Genomic DNA, 19,475 nt, shown 5'->3' with positions numbered 1-19,475 from the left:
CATGCCTTCATTAGAAAAACTATGCCTAATATTAATAATACTCTTCATAATATAACTCATAGAAAACTTGGGCTTATCCTCATTTTAAAATACGAATTCTGAAGTTATACAAGTCCTATTATCTTCATAAAACAATACCACCCTCATTCATTGGTACTGGCTGGTCTAAATTATGGTAACAGTGAAATATACTAATACTATTTTAAAATCTTTATTCAAATCAGATTCATGCTTATTACCTTTCACTTAGAATTAAAATGTTTTATCCATTGGTAGTTGAAGTCATACTTTTAGCCCTTTACAAAATATTAAAGTTATACTATAAAACTGAATGGAATAGGGAAGATTAGAATTTTAAAGGGAAATAAAAAATTATGATACATTAGAAGAAAATGTACACATACCAGACAAATAGTAGTAAAACAAGATAGAGATACCTATAGTCATTTTCTCTTTTTCTTGTGGCTTTTTTCTAAATACTACAATTCATATACTTTTAATAAACATCTGAATAAAATTTTTAATTCTGAAATCAAATGTCAATTGAAGAATCATGAGAAAAAAAAATTCTACAAAAACTAATTGCTTAACTACAGGAACTCATGTTTCCCCAGCTCAGAAATTATCCATATTTAGAATATCTTAAATCACAATATAGATACATTGAATACATTCCCATATGCTAAACAGTGTAAAACTGAAACTTCGCAACAAGAGTCAATGGAAAAGAAAGAAATTGGTAGTCTCGATCTAGCTTCCCAAGAGTTGGAAAAACACCTTTAGTCTGTGCTCAGTTGTCTATATAACAACAAGGCTCACACCTCTTTTACTCTTTTTTTTTAATATTTCTGAAATTGTTATGACTTTTAGTATCTATTTTCTTTTCAAGAGAAATACCTGATTGCAAACTATTCTCCTAAACATTAAAATATAATTTTACAAAATATGGATAAAGAAGTTTTAATGACCAACAGTAAAATACAGCAACTAATATCATAATAGGTATTCTGCCACTTAGTGGGGTTTTTCAAGAAACATTCACTACACCTTCTCAACTTATAAATGTATTGAGATCCAAGTGTATAATAAAATCTAGGTAAATATCCATTAATTTTTGGATAAAGAACATATGGTAATATACAGCCAGAGCCCTAACTGCTTATCATTTTTTTTTTTAAGATTTTATTTATTTGACAGAGAGAGAGATCACAAGTAGGCAGAGAGGCAGGCAGAGAGAGAGAGGGGAGGAAGCAGGCTCCCTGCAGAGCAGAGAGCCCGATGCAGGGCTCGATCCCAGAACCCTGGGATCATGATCTGAGCCGAAGGCAGAGGCTTTAACCCACTGAGCCACCCAGGCGCCCCACTGCTTATCATTTTTAAGTTAAATAAATTAAAGACACTTTAGAATTATAAGATGAATGGATTTTATTAATGTAAATAAGAATTAAGAAAAGAGAATGTTTAATATTATGAAATTGAAAAGTATAGGAGTTTTATTTCAATCTTTTTTCAACAACCTGAAGGTTTTATTTTCTCGATAATGGATATTTTAAAAGAATAACTTTTTGATTCCTGAACTTCTAGTTTCAAACACTCGATATTTTGCAACTTAAGTTTCCTATATTTTCTAATTTTGTACATTTCTTATTGCTATCAGTATTGTCATTCCTTGTCAGCCCCTGAATATTAAAAAAAACAAAAACAAAAATAAAAAAGTCCAAGCTGACAAAAAGCTATTACAGTGCTTTTTACCACTAAAATACAGAAAATTAATTTTATGAATTTGGTTCACACTGAAAGACTATTTGTTACTGCTACAAATTAGAGATCCAATGACAGAAATACTGTCTGGAATAAAAAAAAACAAAAATGAGGTCACTTGAATTGCCCTGAAAAGCATTCTAAATTCTTCCACATGGCTTGCTTATAGTTATACTCCAAAGTTCTAGTGTTTAAAATTCAACTAAAAATTAAATGTGAGTTTTTATTTGCAAGTAAAGTCAAGTAATGACTTTCAGTAATAAAATGTATCAAAATATTTCACAAATTTAAAACAAGGCCCAGTTAACTTTTAAACAAAATAACACTTGGAAGAAAGCATAGCTATTTTTTTAAAGCTATCCCACACTATTTTTGTGTGTAAACTTTTGAGAAAAAATGATAAATTATACAGAATTGCAGAAGGCCAAATTTAAATTAACTCCAATAATTTCTCTATATTCTTATATTTTATAATATCAAATATTGGTTTTTAATGTGCTGAAAAATAAGGCTTTACAAAATATGAACAATTAATTTTTAAGAGAAAATCATGGTATTATTTTATCACTTTTGATTCATTTTATAAGGAAGGGCAGTAAAACAATACCTCTTCAAAAATCACTCAAATGTCACTGATATCATCACAAAATCATTCTAAGTAAAATTGTTCCACTATCCAATCATGCCTATATAACTAACTGAATAGCTACAGCTTTCACCAGAGAGGTACCGAAATCTGTACAGACTTAATTGTAGAATCTGGGTGAAAGAAACTCTCAGACCACAAAAGTTTTAAAGTTTAAATCATTCACCCTTTAAGCTTCAGACAGTGTGTGACTTCTACTTTAAAAGAAAAAAAAATTAGTTCAAAATTTAGTAACTGCAGGTTTAATAATTTTTTTTTACTAGAACACTTAATGTCTATTTTCATGAAGTAGTAATTAGATATGTTGAAATGTGAAAGATTTCAAAGTTTCAATATGTTAATATAACTCTTTAAATGTCCTTAATATGTACAAACACATATAAATTACAGATACAATTAATTATATATTTACAATACAACATGTGAACACTCTCTCCTTCCCGAACCATGTTGGTATGAGGAAAAGTAATCTCTGTGCTATTCAAGACAAAAAAACAAAAACAAAAACAAAAACACTGATGCTTTAAAAAATAAATCTTTAAAGAATAGTTTCAAAAATAAAGTTCAAATATTGCACAAAATAATTTAACTGCAAATATTACTATATACTAGAAAACAATTTTTTTCAGTTCTTGAACTCTAAGTAAATTCCACTTTCTAATTCTATAAAAGAATTTATTGGAAGTCTACTTTTAGGTATTAAATGTTTACATTCAGTTTGATAGGAATGTAATTTTCAGAAGTTAACTGAGCCTTTGTCTTAAAAGTTCATCTATTTGAGTCTTATACATATTTTTTACATCTTCAAGATCTAATCGAAGTTCTTCTGCCTCTTCTGCTTTTTCTCCATACATCTGCAGAATAGTGTTGTACCTTTGATCCAAATCCTACAAAACATGTGTTCATAATTTTTAAAATTAACTCTATAAAACATCTTTAATATTATACTTATATTATAAATGAGTCAACAGTAAACACATTACAATCTAAATAAAAGTATCAAGTCATCTCATATAAAAATTAAATGATATTCCAATCTGCTGGAATAAATAGCAAGTAAAGGAATTAAAAAAAAAAACAACTTAAGCCAGATGGCTATCAATTTTATCTCTCCACTAATCTACAATTATCCCTATATAAAGATCAATCTGTCTTTTTTTCCTATTAACTTAAACACGTGTGATTAAAATTTTACTCTCTCTGGTTCATTGTGGTTTAAGTATTACCTGGCATTTACCCCACAGAAAAAGTTGAAAGAAAATATATTCTCATATATGGCTTAACAGTGACTCCTAATACCAAATATGCAAACTGTGATGATATATATAACATCAATGAACAAAATACTAATAAGATCATGTAAAAGAGAAGCATTATAAATGAGCCTTGGTCAAATAAAATCCAGTTATTTTCTTATTCTGGGGACAAGACATGATTATGAAAAATACTTTGTGTAGTGTGACAACTAAGAAGAAGGTTCTTCCTCTTACACTGCTGGTAGGAATGCAAGTTGGTACAGCCACTTTGGAAAACAGTGTGGAGATTCCTTAAGAAATTAAACACAGAGCTTCCCTATGACCCTGCAATTGCACTACTGGGTATTTACCCCAAAGATACAGATGTAGTGAAAAGAAGGGCCACTTGTACCCTAATGTTCATAGCAGCAATGGCCACAGTCGCCAAACTGTGGAAAGAGCCAAGATGCCCTTCAACAGACAAATGGATAAAGAAAATATGGTCCATATATACAATGGAGTATTTTATGCCTCCATCAGAAAGGATGAATACCCAACTTTTATATCCACATGGACAGGACTGGAGGAGATCATGCTGAGTGAAATTGGTCAAGCAGAGAAAGTCAATTATCATATGGTTTCACTTACTTACGGAGCATAAGGAATAACACAGAAGACATTGGGAGATGGAGAGGAGAAGTGAGTTGGGGGAAATCGGAGGGGGAGACAAACCATGAGAGACTGTGGACTCTGAGAAACAAACTTAGGGTTTTGGAGGGGAGGGAGGTGAGGGGTGGGTGAGCCTGGTGGTGGGTATTAAGGAGGGCATGTATTGCATGGAACACTGGGTGTGGTGCATAAACAATGAATTTTGGGACACTGAAAAAAAATTAAATTTAATTTAAAAAATAAAGTCCATGTGGGATAAGAAAACTAAAACCAATAAATTGACACTTTCTAGAGAATACAAAATAAAAAAAAAGAAGGTTCTTGAAACTGCTTTTCTGAAATATTAATACCATTTTCAAAGAAATCATGAAAACTTGTGCTTATAAACTTATAAACTATAACTTATAAACTTATAAACTTATAAACTAACAATATGAAATTTAATGTAACTGGATAAAAATACCTTGAACTCATCCTCTTTTTAAAGGATTTATTCATTTTGTAGAGAGAGAAAGAGAGAGCAAGTGTGCATGTAAGCGAGCAGGGGGAGAGGCAGAGGGAGAGAGAGAATTCTGAAACAGAGTTCCTGCTGAGTGTAGAGCCTGATGTGGAGTCCGACAAGGGGCTCACGCCCATGGATCTTGAGATCATCCCCTGAGCTGAAATCGAGAGTCAACCACCTAACCAACGAAGCCATGAGGCAACCCCTTGGCCTCATCCTTAAATGAAGAATACTTACTCTTAGCTGAGTTCGAAGTTTGGGTATCTCTTTCACTTTCTCTTCGAGTTCATCATTTTGATTTGTTAATTTAACTAGCTCTTCAGCCATTATTGCGCGTGTTTTCTCTAGGTTGCCAATTTCTAGCTGAGAAACATTACCAGAAAGTAATTTAAATAAAAATATATCTTGTTTAATACTTCTACTAAGATAAATATATTCAATATTATTTTGGGGAAAATAGTATATCAACATACAGCCATAAACTAACTTTTTCTTTTTTTTTTTTCTTAAACTAACTTTTTCTTAAGGAAATGGCAAAAACAAGAGTTTCTGCTCTCCTCAGAAGTTACCGTTTATGGGGCAAAAAGAACTAAAGAAAATCCAATAGTCTGTTTGAAATACGCAGCCCTGTATTTTTCTCTAGAGAAACAACATGTATTTCAGTCACTCTAAATTACTGCAGAAATTCAGAGAAATAAAAACATACTTTAATGCAGCACCGGCTGTGTGGGTCATACTGACAGAATCTATCAGCACTACCCAAGAAGTTAATCTGGGCCCTCAAGTGCAGCACACTGGGCTACATGAACATAACACATATAAAGATTATTCTGATCTTATTTTCCAATTCAAAGACTTGTTCTTTAATAGAGTTGTATTTCAACTAACTAAAATTATATAATGAGAATAAAAGGAAAGATTTACCTCTCAGTATATCAAGTGCAACAATGAAAATAGGTAAAATGTTTTAATATCTTACCATATTAAGTTTTTAAAAAACAAGGTAAAGTGGTAGGATGCTGCCTCCCTATTTGTGAGGCTTCCTTTCACATGCAGGATGTTCTAATTATAACCTCTCTTATCTCCTCCGCTCCTTCCTCACAAAGGGAAGTGACTTATCTAAGTGGTAAATCTGGGAATAAAATGACTGTTCAGATCAGCAACTTCCTTTTTTTTTTTAATGTTTGGGGAAAGGTGCCTGCCAAGAGTTCTCTGCTCCTAGATGCTTAAAAGTCTTAGCTGGCAGGCTACAACACACAGGGAGGTCCAATCTAGGACCGCATCTGCTGTGATGGGGTAAGTAAGTCACCCTAACTCAGGCAGTCAGCAGGCTCATTTGGCTCTCATCTTTGGCTATTTTCTCCAACTTGTCTTTATCATTAATATATGTGATATATTTTAAACTTCACATGCCATATCTCACTTTATTTCCCAATTTGCTCAGAAGTGAGATGGAGATGTAGGGTGCTACTTACTGGGCCCCCAAATTTCATTTACTTCTGTAGCACATTTGATTTTTCCAAACCTGTAAATGAGTAATCTCTCCTTCCCTGAGTTTCAGCTGAGACTGCAGATTTTCAATAATGCTGGATCCTGCTCCCATTCTCACAGCATCATAAAGATTGTTTCCATTAGCTGACACAGACAGGGGTCCGAAGGAGTGATCATGAGGCTCGTCCTACATTAAACAAACCACATTCAGTTATTCAGTTCTTATCAACTGAGTTCCATGATAAGGTGCAAACAAAACGCTTCTGCTAATTCTTGTTTTAGAATGTCTGTGACTGGAGCACCTGGGTGGCTCAGTCATTAAGTGTCTGCCTTGGGCTCATTCCAGGGTCCTGGGATCAAGCCCCGCTTCAGGCTCCCTGCTCAGCAAGAAGCCTGCTTCTCCCTCTCCCAATACCCCTGCTTGTGTTCCCTCTCACACACACACACACACACACACACTCTCTCTCTCTCTCTCTCTCTGTCAAATAAATAAATAAATAAATAAATAAATAAATAAATATATATTTTTTAAAAATCTTAAAATAAAAATGTCCATGACTTTCTCAAAGGCAAAAAACCATCTCTATTTCCTCAGTGCAATTAGCACTCCTTCGGGAACATACAGATGAATTGCCTATGGAATGGCAAGGTCATGGCTGACAGCCAAAAGCTACCTGCATATTTCCTTTATCATCATTGAGTTTAACAACTAGGTACATGTAAGAAATAAAATATCACCTGAGACAGAAAAGATGTTTGTAGCCCTGCCATATCAACTCCACTTATTGAACTCGAACGTGACATGGTAGGAGTGCTAGAAACAGAAAATGGCTTCCGTTCCTTAAGGAGTGAAAAAAACAGTCACATTAAAGACTAAAATGGTAAATTATAAAAAGCAAGAAACTTTTCTAGGACAAATGACAACAAAGACTCATTCTCATTTCCTCATAAATGTTACAGAGAGGATTTCTAAAGTCTTATTTAAAGGCCCAATAGTAATTTAAAACGAATTTAAAATTGTAGACAGACTTGGCCAAATCATCTCAGGACCCATTTATATTACAACATAATTTATTTTTAATGGAATGAGAATGTTTTTGTTCTAATAAGTATATGAACTAACTTCTCTATATTATATATTATATCACCAATTGAACCTAATTCTTTAGAGTAAGATTACTAATGAGTTTTATAAACCATCAAGTTTCTGGCTTACCCATTTTATTTTTAAGTATATAGTTTTAAAATTCCAAATGAATTCAAAAGGTAATTTCCATGTACACAGAAGCAGTTTTAATATAACATGCTAACTACCTAGTATACTCCAATCCTTCAAATACAGGAAACTCATTTTAGAAAAATTACCTTCCTTAACCAGAAATAAAATAAATAAATCAGTTTTATTCCCAAGGTACCTAGGGGCCAAATGAAGTGCATTAGTTTCAGTGAACGACCACAAAATTCATTTAAAATTGGGCAACAGATTCTATCATTCGAATCCTAGAAATCACAGATCTCTTTGGATAAACAACAAATTACTTTGGACCCACTCTGACAGGATACTGATTACAATACTAGAATTCATCACTCTATTGATCTTAGACATAAGAAAGGATATTTACAAAGTATAGCTAAAATTACATAACAATGATTAATCACAACAGCTACTGCCTGGTTACACCAAAAACAAAACAAAATCCAAAATTCAATACCTTTTCTTTTATTGCTTCTTGGTTGAAAACAGCTTTCTTCCTTTCCTGTTCAACTTTCATTTTCTCCATTTCTAACTGACTATTCAGTAGTATCTAATGGAGAGAGGTACAGTTAGATAATTTCTGTACTAAATCATCCTTCTAAGTCCATTCCAAAGTCAAGAACATAAAGTATGTATTCTTATTTGTTTTACTCCTAAAGACCAACTTCCGAAAGTAGTCACATTGCTCACTGCACCATAGCATCTTATTAGTTGGCTACCATCCCCAACCATTCTCTAGTGGAGAATTATCCCCCATCATTCTCTAGAGGCAACTGAACACTGGTAAATACCTTTTCTTTCCTTGTCTCTTCAAGTGTTCTTACGTATTCATCTTTTAGATTTTCTAATTCAACCTGGTACCTACAAAGATGATAGTACATGCTATTGAAAACTATTAACTCTTTAATAGACATTTCTACCATCAGCTTGATTTTCCAAATGTATTTACCAGATGACAGGGATTTTACACTCAGAAGCCAAGCTAGTACTTTTGTGCATTTTATTACATTGATGCTCTGAGCGAGGATTTAATTTAAAAAGAGACTTGCTAAGAAGAATTTGAATACCACCATTCTGGAATAAGTTCAGATTCTGCAAAAGCTTGTTAGGGAGTCCTATGAAAGTATTTGTATAGGTTCAAGTATTTTACTTCATAAATCATTTTTAATGGGATATTTTTTTTAAACTAAAATTTCTAAGGAAGAACTCAGTAATACCACACTAATCACAGCCTTAATAAAATTTCAGATAGATGGATTTTATAGCTTGTAGTTCCAAAGAACCCATACATTTATTTAGAAAGACCGGAACACTGCTAAGTGTTTTTGTAAAATAGAAAATATAAAAATAACTCCAATGAGTAGTCTCCAGACTATTTTGTAGTTATAGACTCCTTTAAAAAAAAAACTCTATTAAAGTAATAAATTCTTTCCCTGGAAAATGCAAATATATACAGAACATGCCACACAATTTCACGAGCCTATATAAAGTTCAATAAATCCCCAAAGCATCCTGCTGTAACATCCTATTACTAAATTAATTATTATTAATTTAAACAGCATAACATCTTTTTTTTAAGTGCTTTAAGATGTCACAAAACTACCAAGAATAAGACTCAATAAACATACTCACCTATTATTTTCATCCTCAAGTTTTCTTAGCTTATTTTTCTCTGATTCTAACTGGGCCTGAAATCTACTGTTTTCCTGTCTTAAGAGAGAATTCTGTGACTCCATGGAGGACATCTGAATTTTGTTGGCAAGGAGTTCTTCTGCAGCTGCACGTTCTCTTTCAACTGCTGCTGCTAACAAAGTCTGGGATTCACCTGATTGTAGGATAAAAAAGAAGAATCGCATATACTTATACCCAAGATACCAAGTATATTCTGTCTTCAAACAGTTAATGAATTCAAGTAGCCACAGAGGAATCTGTAACTGCTTATTGCCTAAGGCAGACTGCCAACATAGACAAAAGAACAAATCTTAACTTATAGATATGCTTTACTATTTTCCCTTATTTTAACTTGAATGTGGAGGCACATATTGAAAGAGTAATGGACTACAAATGGTGCTGGAGCAATTGGATATCCACAGTCAAAAAAGAAAAAATCAGGGGCACCTGGGTAGCTCAGTGGGCTAAAGCCTCTGCCTTCTGCTCAGGTCATGATCCCAGGGTTCTGGGATAGAGCCCCGCATCGGGCTCTCTGCTCAGCAGGGAGCCTGCTCCCCCGCCCCGCCCCGCGCCTACTTGTGATCTCTGTCAAATAAATAAAATCTTTAAAAAAAAAAATCAAACTAAATTACAAAAATTTATATATATATATATATTTATATACATATATATTACATATATAATTGTACACGAAAATTAACTCAAAATGGATCATAAACTTAAGTGTAAAACAAAACTATAAAAATTTTAGGAAAAAAAATAACACAAGAGAAATCTTCAGGATCTAGGAACAGGCAAAAAGTGCTTAGGTTTGACACCACAGCAGAGCCAGAAAAAGAAAAACTGATAAACTGGACTTCTTCAAAATTTAAGCTTTTGTTTTTGTGGAAGAGGATAAAAAGACAAGCTACAGACCTGGAGGAAAAAAATGCAAGCCACATTATCCATTGTCTAGAATATGTAAAGAAGTCTCAAAACTCACCAGTGAAAATAAAGAGAATCCAATTAGAAAACGGGCAAAAGACATGAAAAGGTGGGTGCCTGGGTGGCTGAGTTTGTTAAGCATCTGCCTTTGGCTCTGGTCATGATCTCTAGGTCCTGGGATCAAGGCCCTCGTCGGCCTACCGACTCAGCAGGGAGCCTACTTCTCCCCTCCCTCTGCCCCTTCTTCCTGCTAGTACATGCTCCCTCAAATAAATAAATAAAATCTTAAAAAAAAAAAAGACATGAAAAGGTATTTCACTGAAAAGAATATACAAACAGAAAGTAAGCACAAGAAATGATGTGCAACATGAGTCATTAGGGAAATACAAATGAAAATCACAGTAAGATATCACTACATGCCTGTCTGATTGACTAGATGAAAAAATAGACACAACACAAAATGCTGGCAAGGATGTGGAGAAACTAGATCACTGTCATACCTATTGCCACTTTGGAAAAACAGTTTGGCATTTTCCTAAAAACCTAAACATAAAACTACCCTACAACTACCCACACAATCCAGCAACTGCACACTTAGGCATTTAGGCAGAGAAATGAAAACATGTTCACCCTAAAACCTATAAAAGAATGTTCACAGTAGCTTTATCTGTATAGAAAAAATCTAGAATGAGCCCAGATATCATTCTTCAGGTAGATGGTTAAAGAAAATGTGGTATGCACATACCATGGAAACACACTCAGCAATGAAAAGACTAAATCACTGATATACATGGTAATTTAGATGAACCTCCAGGGAATTATGCTGAGAGAGAAAAAGTGAATCCAAAATTGTCACACAGTATATGCTTCTATTTATATAACATTTTGAAATTCCGTAATTTTAGCTGGAGGACAGTTTAGTGGTTGCCAAAATCTGGGACACAAAAGGAGGGCCACGAAGGTGAGAAAGTGAGGTTCTAAAAGGACAGCATAAAGGATCTTTGTGGTGTTGGAACCATTCAACATCTTGAGTGGGTACATGAACCTACAAAAATGATAAAATTGTGAAGAACTTAATACAAACACACACACACACACGCACAAATAAGGGCCACTAAAACTGGGGAAATCTGAATAAAACTAGTACCTTGTATCTGTGTCAATACCCTGGCTATGATATTATACTATAATTTTGCAGTGTTAACCTGTGGGGATATTGGGTACAGCATACAAGGGACCACCTCTATTATTTCTTATAACTGCATGTAAACTTATAATTGTCTCAATAAAAAATTTCAGTTAACAAAGATTAATGGATACAACTCTGAGATTTTTTTCCCACCGAAGTAGACCTAATTTCACTTTATATTGTTACATAATGTATTTGTACTCCTATTAAAAGCATTCTTTGGGGGGCACCTGGGTGGCTCAATTGTTAAGTGTCTGCCTTTGACTCAGGTCATGATCCCAGGGTCCTGGAATCAAGCCCCACATCGGGCTCTCTGCTCGGCAGGAAGCCTGCTTCTCCCTCTCCCTCTCTCCCACTCCCCTGCTTGTGTTCACTCTCACTGTATCTCTCTCTCTCTGTGAAATGAATAAATAAAACCTTAAAAAAAAAAAAAAAAGCATTAGTTGGTATTTGTGTCCCATGGCTTTGCTTATATTCCAGCACAATACCACATATCCCTGAGAGGATGTAGGTTCAGTTTAAAAACGACAATAACAGGTTCTAGTTTTCACTTACTGCTAAAAAATATTCATGTCAGAAGGTGTCATTTTCAGATGTCTGCTTTTCACAGCAAATGTCTCTTAATAACAAATGACAGACCTAAAATTTATTCCTATAAATTAAACAATATATAAAGGTTCATCTAGTTCAGTGATTTTTTTAAGGAGCTGAATCTTTTTCCAGATGTAATCTCACATGAAACTCAAAAAATAAAAAAAGATTAAAAAGAAGGCACTAGTTTCATTAACACAGCATGGAGGGATATATTAAGCACCTTAATTACAGAGCTGCCCTCTCACCATGACATAGTCAGCAAAGACTGATACTAAGATAGTCCTAAGACATCTAAGGGATCACTGAATAATGTTTGAAAACCACTAATCTAGTTTACCCCTCATGATTTACAGGGACACCCATTTAGACCTGCTTTTATCACTGTACCATGGTCTCTCTCAAGTAACAGTTAGTTTTAGGCACAGAAAGGACACATGAATTTTTCATGAATTAGCTAGCTTCTGGGATATCTAATGTGTGTGTGTGTGTGTGTGTGTGTATACACACACCACATATATATGCATACACTACTTATCTGTGCTTACATAAACAACTTGGAATAATTATTTTCTTAATAATAGTACGTACATAAGGGCAACCTAAAGCATTTCTTTTTTTTTTTTTAAGATTTTTTTTTTTATTTATTTGATGGACAGAGATCACAAGTAGGCAGAGAGGCAGGCAGAGAGAGGAGGAAACAGGCTTCCTCGCGAGCAGAGAGCCCGATGTGGGGCTCGATCCCAGGACCCCGGGATCATGACCCGAGCCAAAGGCAGAGGCTTTAACCCACTGAGCCACCCAGGCACCCCAACCTGAAGCATTTCTATAAAGAAGGCTTTTAAGATACCTCCAGAATCTCACAGACCTGTACCCCTGGGGCAAATAATACATTATATGTAAATTAAAAAAAAAAAAAAGTCTCCTCAGAATCTGTCTAGCAGAGTTTGATCAGGATCCTCCTCAGACCTATCTCTGTTCTTGGAATTCTACCAAGGACTAGAATCATATCTGATCTCTACCTCCTTTTATATTGTAGACAAGCTAGAGAGGGGTCAGATGTAGCAAAAGACAAGGAAAAAAATGACTGCAATGGTCTGTAAATATGAAAGGATGACATGGAAGTATATGGGACAGATTTTGACACACTGTGCAAAAGGAAAACAAATGGTTTGAAAGGGTCAATTAGGATATTAGAAAATCAAAGTAAAAAAGGAGAAGAGGTAAAACTCTACAAGTTAGACATAAAGAGTAAATAACTATCAAATCAAGTGGATTTCAATTTCATACCATTATTCTAATTCCATAAACAAGAGGAAAGAGCTTCTGCATTGAGCTTAAGAACTAAAGCACTTACCAAGTCTATCAGAAAGATTCTTCTCTAACTTCTCCCACGATGATGTCTGGGACCCCAGAGTTGCTTGCAAATTTTCTATCTGTCGAAGCAACGGTCTTGTTGTTGATGAAACACTTTGACTCAGCTCTTGGTTTCGATTCTCTGCTTCCTGGAGTCTCTGAATCATGAAATTCTTAAGTCATTACCACTAACACCAAAGAAAACTCTCAAAAGACTAGCAAACAAACTTAATGAAAGATTTTTGGAAAGTATTATTTCACCAAGAGGAAATTGTTTTTTTATTACATTATTTTCTAATTATTCAATCCTTAAGGTAGTTAGAATGCATAACGGTGTCTAAATAAGTGCTTCTTTACAAAGCTTTTCTAATAGAAAGATAGCTTTTGATTACCTTATGGTAAAAAAGACTATCATCCAAACCTCCCAGCAGTTGCCTCGTCATCCAAATATTTCTAAGTATTTACAGAAACAGAAAGATCAATCTGAGATGCATTTTCTCTCCCCTTCTCCATGCATGTTCACTGACTGAAAATTAATAGAGTATTGGTATAAAAACTGGAACTGATTATCTGCCCCATGGTAAGCAAAGACTGATACTAATAAACTGGCTATAACAAATGAAAAAAAACAATACTAAAAATAAAACTGTCATTATAAAATTACTTTCTACGTAACAAAATTAAGGCTCTTCATGTGTATTTTTAAGGTGTCCACTCTGGTATTATTCATCTAAGCTACAAAAATACAGCAAATGATAAACTATGGTAGGAATCTGCTCAATCCCATGATTATCATCTCCACTGGAGGGTTTTATTATTTCCAGGAAGACACATCGTGGATGTGTGTCTGGGAAAACTGCGACAGCACCTGCTGGAGTTCACCGATCTCATGGCGTAAATAATCCTCTTTTCTGGCAGCGGCCTGCTCTGCGCGTTGCAGGGCCAGTCGAAGGTCTCCAACCTGCACCAAGAGAACCAATACGCTATGACAAACAACACAAAACATTACTTATGACTTCCGGACTACAGTCTGTGTTACGCTGACCTACTGCTTATGTATAATACTTACACTATCCAGTGAGCGCTTCCATACGATTATGACATGACCCATTCATCAAGCAGCTGTGAACTGTATGTATACTCAATCAATATATACTTAGAAAAGCACTGTTAGCATTGTCAGGCCAAAAAAAAAAACAAAAAACAAAAAAAAGGCACATAAACTGGCACAGCCACTGCCATGCAAAAGGAGGAGAGACAGCGCCTCTACCAATGCCTGCAATGTGAGGCGGAATGTGATAGCTATAAAAGCTAGCTGCTATACTCGTACACTGCTGTAAATGTAAACTGCTATAGTCTTTTTGCAAAACAATACGGCAATATGTTTAAACAATCATAAAACTTTTCACTTTCTTTCACCGGGTCATCTTGGTCTTGAGCATTTATTCAACAGAAGCAAATCTAAATATACAAAGATACTCACCTAACCCTATTAGCTAGTCTAGCAAAAACAGACAAAGTAAGAAATAGTCTAAATATCCATCAACAGTAATCTATTTTTGCAAATGTTGATACAGCATGAATATTCTCATTAAAAATTATGATGCATGTGAGACAGCTGGGTGGTTCAGTCAGCTGAACATCTGACTCGATTTCAGCTCTGGGTTGGGATCTCAGGATCCTGAGATCAGCCCACTGTCCGGCTCCACACTCAGCAGGGGGTCTACTTCTCTCCCTCTGCTCCTTTCTCACTCATGTGTGCATGCACGCTCTCTCTTATAAAAAAAATGAATAAATCTTGAAAAATAATTATGATGGGGGCGCCTGGGTGGCTCAGTGGGTTAAAGCCTCTGCCTTCGGCTAAGGTCATGGTCCCAGTGTCCTGGGATCGAGCCGCATATCGGCTCTCTGCTCAGCAGGGAACCTGCCTCCTCCTCTCTCTTTGCCTGCCTCTCTGCCTACTTGTGATCTCTATCTGTCAAATAAATAAATAAATAATCTTTAAAAAAAATAATTATGATGGATGTAAAGAATATGTAAAATTTTATAATTTAATCTTAAATGAGAAAGCTGTAAATTAATGATACCAATTATTTAAAAATATATACACAGAGATGAGGATAAGAAGTTAATACCCCAAATTGACATTATTTAGAAATGTGATGATTTTCCTCTTTTAAAGATTTTATTTATTTGAGAGAAAGAGCATGCATACAAGCAGGGAGGGGCAGAGGGAGAGAGAGAGAGAATCCCAAGGAGACTCCGCATAGGGCGCAAAGCCTGATAGGGGGCTTGATCCCACGACCACATAAGATCGTGACCTGAGCTGAATCCAAGAGTCAGATGTTTAACCCACTGAGCCAGCTAAGGCCCCTAAAAAGTGATGATTTATAAATGGTAGCCCCATGTGCTCTGTCTCTCATTCCCCCATTGTTTATTATTGTAGCATACTTTTAATTTAAAATATTAAGATTTTATCCAACCCGGTGGTCAGAAACAAAAGGGGTACATTGATGTGATTTATAATAACAAAATACTGGAAACAGCCCAAATATCCATCAGTAGGAAATGACTGAATTAACAATGGTATAATAACAATATGACAACAGTATAAATAGTAACAGCAACGTATTACAAAACTGTGAAAAGAAATTCTGTAAAAAGCTCTAAGTTCTATTATGGAGTGAATGATCACAAGAATATTTAAAGAAAGTAAACTATAAGATGGTATAAATATTAAATTATATTTTATGTAAGAACTATGAGGGAGATACAAATACATATGGGTATAAATGTATCTGCGTATATATGTGGGGAGGTATATAATTAAGTGTATAGATTTATATACTTTCTTGCATTTACAAACTCTAATAAAATGGATAGTTATAGGCAAGGAAAGGGGGTGGGGCAGAAAAGCTGGAAGCAAATTTTGTCTTAATATATTGTTTTATAGCTCTCACTTTGGAATCATGTAAACATTTTACATATTTGTGTAAAATTAAATCAAAACTGCACTGGAGTCAATGAGGAGAGAATAGTCTTTTCAACAAATGGTACTGGGACAGCTGGATATCGATGTGCAGAAAACCTAAATGTGAGAGTTAAGACTATAAAATTCTTAGAAGGAAATAGGTAAAAACCTGCAAGACCTTAGATTAAGCAATGGGATCTTAAATATGACACTCAAGGCATAGGTAGCAAAAGAAAAAATAGGTAAGTTGGACTTCATCAGAATTTTTTAATTCGTACATCAAAGGACATTATTAAGAAAATAAAAGACAACCTAAAAAATGGGAAAAAATATTTGCAAATCCTACACCCGATGGGAACCTAATGTGCAGAATACATAAAGATCTCTCACAATTAAACAATTTTTTAAAAACCTGATTTACTGAAAAACAATCTGAGGGTTTTGAAGGGGCGGGGGTTGGGAGGTTGGGGGATCCAGGTGGTGGGTATTGGAGAGGGCACGGATTGCATGGAGCACTGGGTGTGGTGCAAAAATAATGAATACTGTTACGCTGAAAAAATAAATAAATAAATAAATAAATAAATAAAAGCCTGATTTAAAAATGGACAAAGGATTTAAGTATTCAAATAAATTCCTCCAGGGGCACCTGGGTGGCTCTGCCTTCAGCTCAGGTCATGATCTCAGGGTCCTGGGATAGAGCCCCACATTGGGGTCTCTGCTCGCCCGGGAGCCTGCTTCCTCCTCTCTCTCTCTGCCTGCCTCTCTGTCTGCCTGTGGTCTCTGTCAAATAAATAAATAAAATCTTAAACAAAACAAAACAAAAACAAAAACAAACAAATTTCTCTAAAGAAGATGCAATAATATATATACAGTCAGGGGCGCCTGGGTGGCTCAGTCAGTTAAGTGTCCAACTCTTGACTTCCACTCAGGTCATAATCTCAGAGTTGTGGGGTGAGCCCACATTGGGCTCCTCACTCAGAGAGGAGTCTGCTGGAGATTCTCTCTCCCCCTCTCCCACCACATCCCCATAAATAAAGAAATCTTAAAAAAAAAAAAAGATACATATGGCCAGTAAGCACATAAAAAGATGCTCAACACCCTTAGTCATTAAGGAAATATAAACAAGCACACCACAATCAGATACCATTTCACACCCACTAAAAGGGCTAGATAATGAAAAAAAAAAAAAAAGACAATACCAAATACTGGCAAGAGGAAGACCATCATATATTCCTGATGGGAATATAAAATGGTGCAATTGCTACAGGAAAGTTTGGCAGGTCCTCAAAAAATTATATATAGGGTAACCATATTGACCCAAGAATATATGTCTAGAAGAACTTAAAATAAATGTTCACACAGAAACTTGTAAATGAATGTTATAATTGTGTTATAGCACCATTAATCATAATAATCAAAAAGTGAAAACAACCCCAAATATCTATCAACTGATCATTTTATAAGAAAAACCTGACAAATTTCAGTTTTGCTCCTCTATCTGAACTACATGGACTCCCACAGATGTTGTGAATAAGCTCAGGACTTCTATGGATTCTCCTAAAATTATAAGCAACGCTTAGTATTTATCTCCGTATGTGCAATAACACGATCTTTGCCTTTCATAATATTCTTTAGTCTGAAAAGTAAAAAAACAAAAAAAAAAACAAAAAAACACCAATACTAGTACAATGTAAGCATCACTTTAACAACAGTTCAAAAACCACACAATTAAGGTTGGCACAATCAAGTACTCTTAGAAAAGTGTCCAATAAGGGGCGCCTGGGTGGTTCAGTGGGTTAAGCCTCTGTCTTCGGCTCAGGTCATGATCTCAGGGTCCTGGGATAGAGCCCCGTACCAGGCTCTCTGCTCAGCGAGGAGCCTGCTTCCCCCTCTCTCTGCCTGCTTCTCTGCCTACTTGTGATCTCTCTCTGTCAAATAAATAAGTAAAATATTTTAAAAAAAGAAAAGTGTCCAATAAAATTAGAAAGGAAATTTAGCACATGTACCTACATAAAATTTGATTCAAGTAACTAATGTACTCTTTGCAAAAGCACAAAGTTTTTAAAGACACACAAAACACAAAGCACAAAGTTACATTAAAGACTAATGTAACTCTATCTATTGCTTACTTGAATTGCTAATGTTTCTTGCTGCTGACGGGCTTCTTCTTGGGCCTTCTCTAGCGCAGTAGAAAGTTCTTCTTTAGCTTTCATTTCACGACTTAGAGCAGCTTCCTGGGCTTCACTATCCTTTGCAGCATTGGCTTTGTGGAGATCAGTAAGTTCTCTTAAAAAATTAGATTGATAATTTCTATTTAAAATAGTTAATTACACAGCCACATTAGTAAAGTTTGCATGTGGATTTCCATAAGTTACACAACGAGGGAAAGTTCACCATATAATAAACACTGACTACGGTAACGACTCTCTTTTGAACTTGCTTTGACTGGTCACAAGTTCATATACAGCTAAATTCATAAATATTGTTAGTGATTAGATAACAGAAAATATGTTTTCCAATATCCAATTTTGATCATTTTAAATGGGTTGCATATTTGTTCATTTTCTTACTTGTATGCACTATCCAGAGCAGCCTGAATACTTCGGTTCTTTTCCTCAAGTTCATCCATGTCTACCTGAAATCGGCCAAGATCCTTCTCTTGGCGTTCCACCACAGAATTTAGTTTCTTAATGTTTTCTCTATGTTGTTTCTCAACTTCTTCTTTGCCATCAAGGACCTATATTATAAAAATACACAAAAGTATTTTTCAATAAATAACACCATGGTAAATAATTGTATTTCAGGGATCTTAAGTGTTACAATAATGAAGAAAAATTTTAACACTCACTTATTAAATCGCTTGACAAATTCTGCCCACATAATATACCCTGATAAATTATTCTAAATGTCTTATAAACCATGGCCATTGTTCAGGAAGTAATAACAATATACATTTAGAAAATGATTAACATTCACCTGTTTTAAATGTTGCAAATCTTCTTCTAGGTCTTTAACTTTTTTGTTCAGCTTTGCAATAATATTTTCATTTTCTTTGTCTTTAGCTCTGAATTTCTTAATAATGTTAGAATTATGCAGTTGCTGTTTTGAAAGTTTTTCTCCTGGCAATGGCAAAAAAATAAATAAATAAATTTAAACAATGACTCCTTAAGAATCTGGATAGAATGTTTTATCTAACCAGTGACATAAAATGATA

General features: G+C 34.7%; 1 protein-coding gene across 1 annotated transcript in view; it reads right to left on the bottom strand.

Moving 5' to 3' along the window:
- Positions 1-1,407: 1,407 nt before the first annotated feature.
- Positions 1,408-19,475, bottom strand: part of TMF1 (TATA element modulatory factor 1) — a 34,606-nt gene continuing 16,538 nt past the window's right edge. The window contains exons 6-17 of the mRNA XM_047747103.1: positions 19,238-19,380; positions 18,832-18,998; positions 18,391-18,547; positions 14,159-14,251; positions 13,292-13,448; positions 9,192-9,384; positions 8,351-8,420; positions 8,017-8,109; positions 7,043-7,144; positions 6,339-6,491; positions 5,051-5,176; positions 1,408-3,294 (exon numbers count right to left, since the gene is read on the bottom strand). Of these exons, the coding sequence (XP_047603059.1) occupies positions 3,151-3,294; positions 5,051-5,176; positions 6,339-6,491; positions 7,043-7,144; positions 8,017-8,109; positions 8,351-8,420; positions 9,192-9,384; positions 13,292-13,448; positions 14,159-14,251; positions 18,391-18,547; positions 18,832-18,998; positions 19,238-19,380 (1,598 nt within the window). The 3' untranslated portion in view covers positions 1,408-3,150. The remainder of the gene's footprint in view (positions 3,295-5,050; positions 5,177-6,338; positions 6,492-7,042; positions 7,145-8,016; positions 8,110-8,350; positions 8,421-9,191; positions 9,385-13,291; positions 13,449-14,158; positions 14,252-18,390; positions 18,548-18,831; positions 18,999-19,237; positions 19,381-19,475) is intronic.

The sequence above is a fragment of the Lutra lutra genome, chromosome 1 (assembly GCF_902655055.1).
Source record: "Lutra lutra chromosome 1, mLutLut1.2, whole genome shotgun sequence".
NCBI classification, from domain to species: domain Eukaryota; kingdom Metazoa; phylum Chordata; class Mammalia; order Carnivora; family Mustelidae; genus Lutra; species Lutra lutra.
Note: the sequence above shows the minus strand (reverse complement) of the source record. Positions and strands in the feature narration are given on the sequence as shown.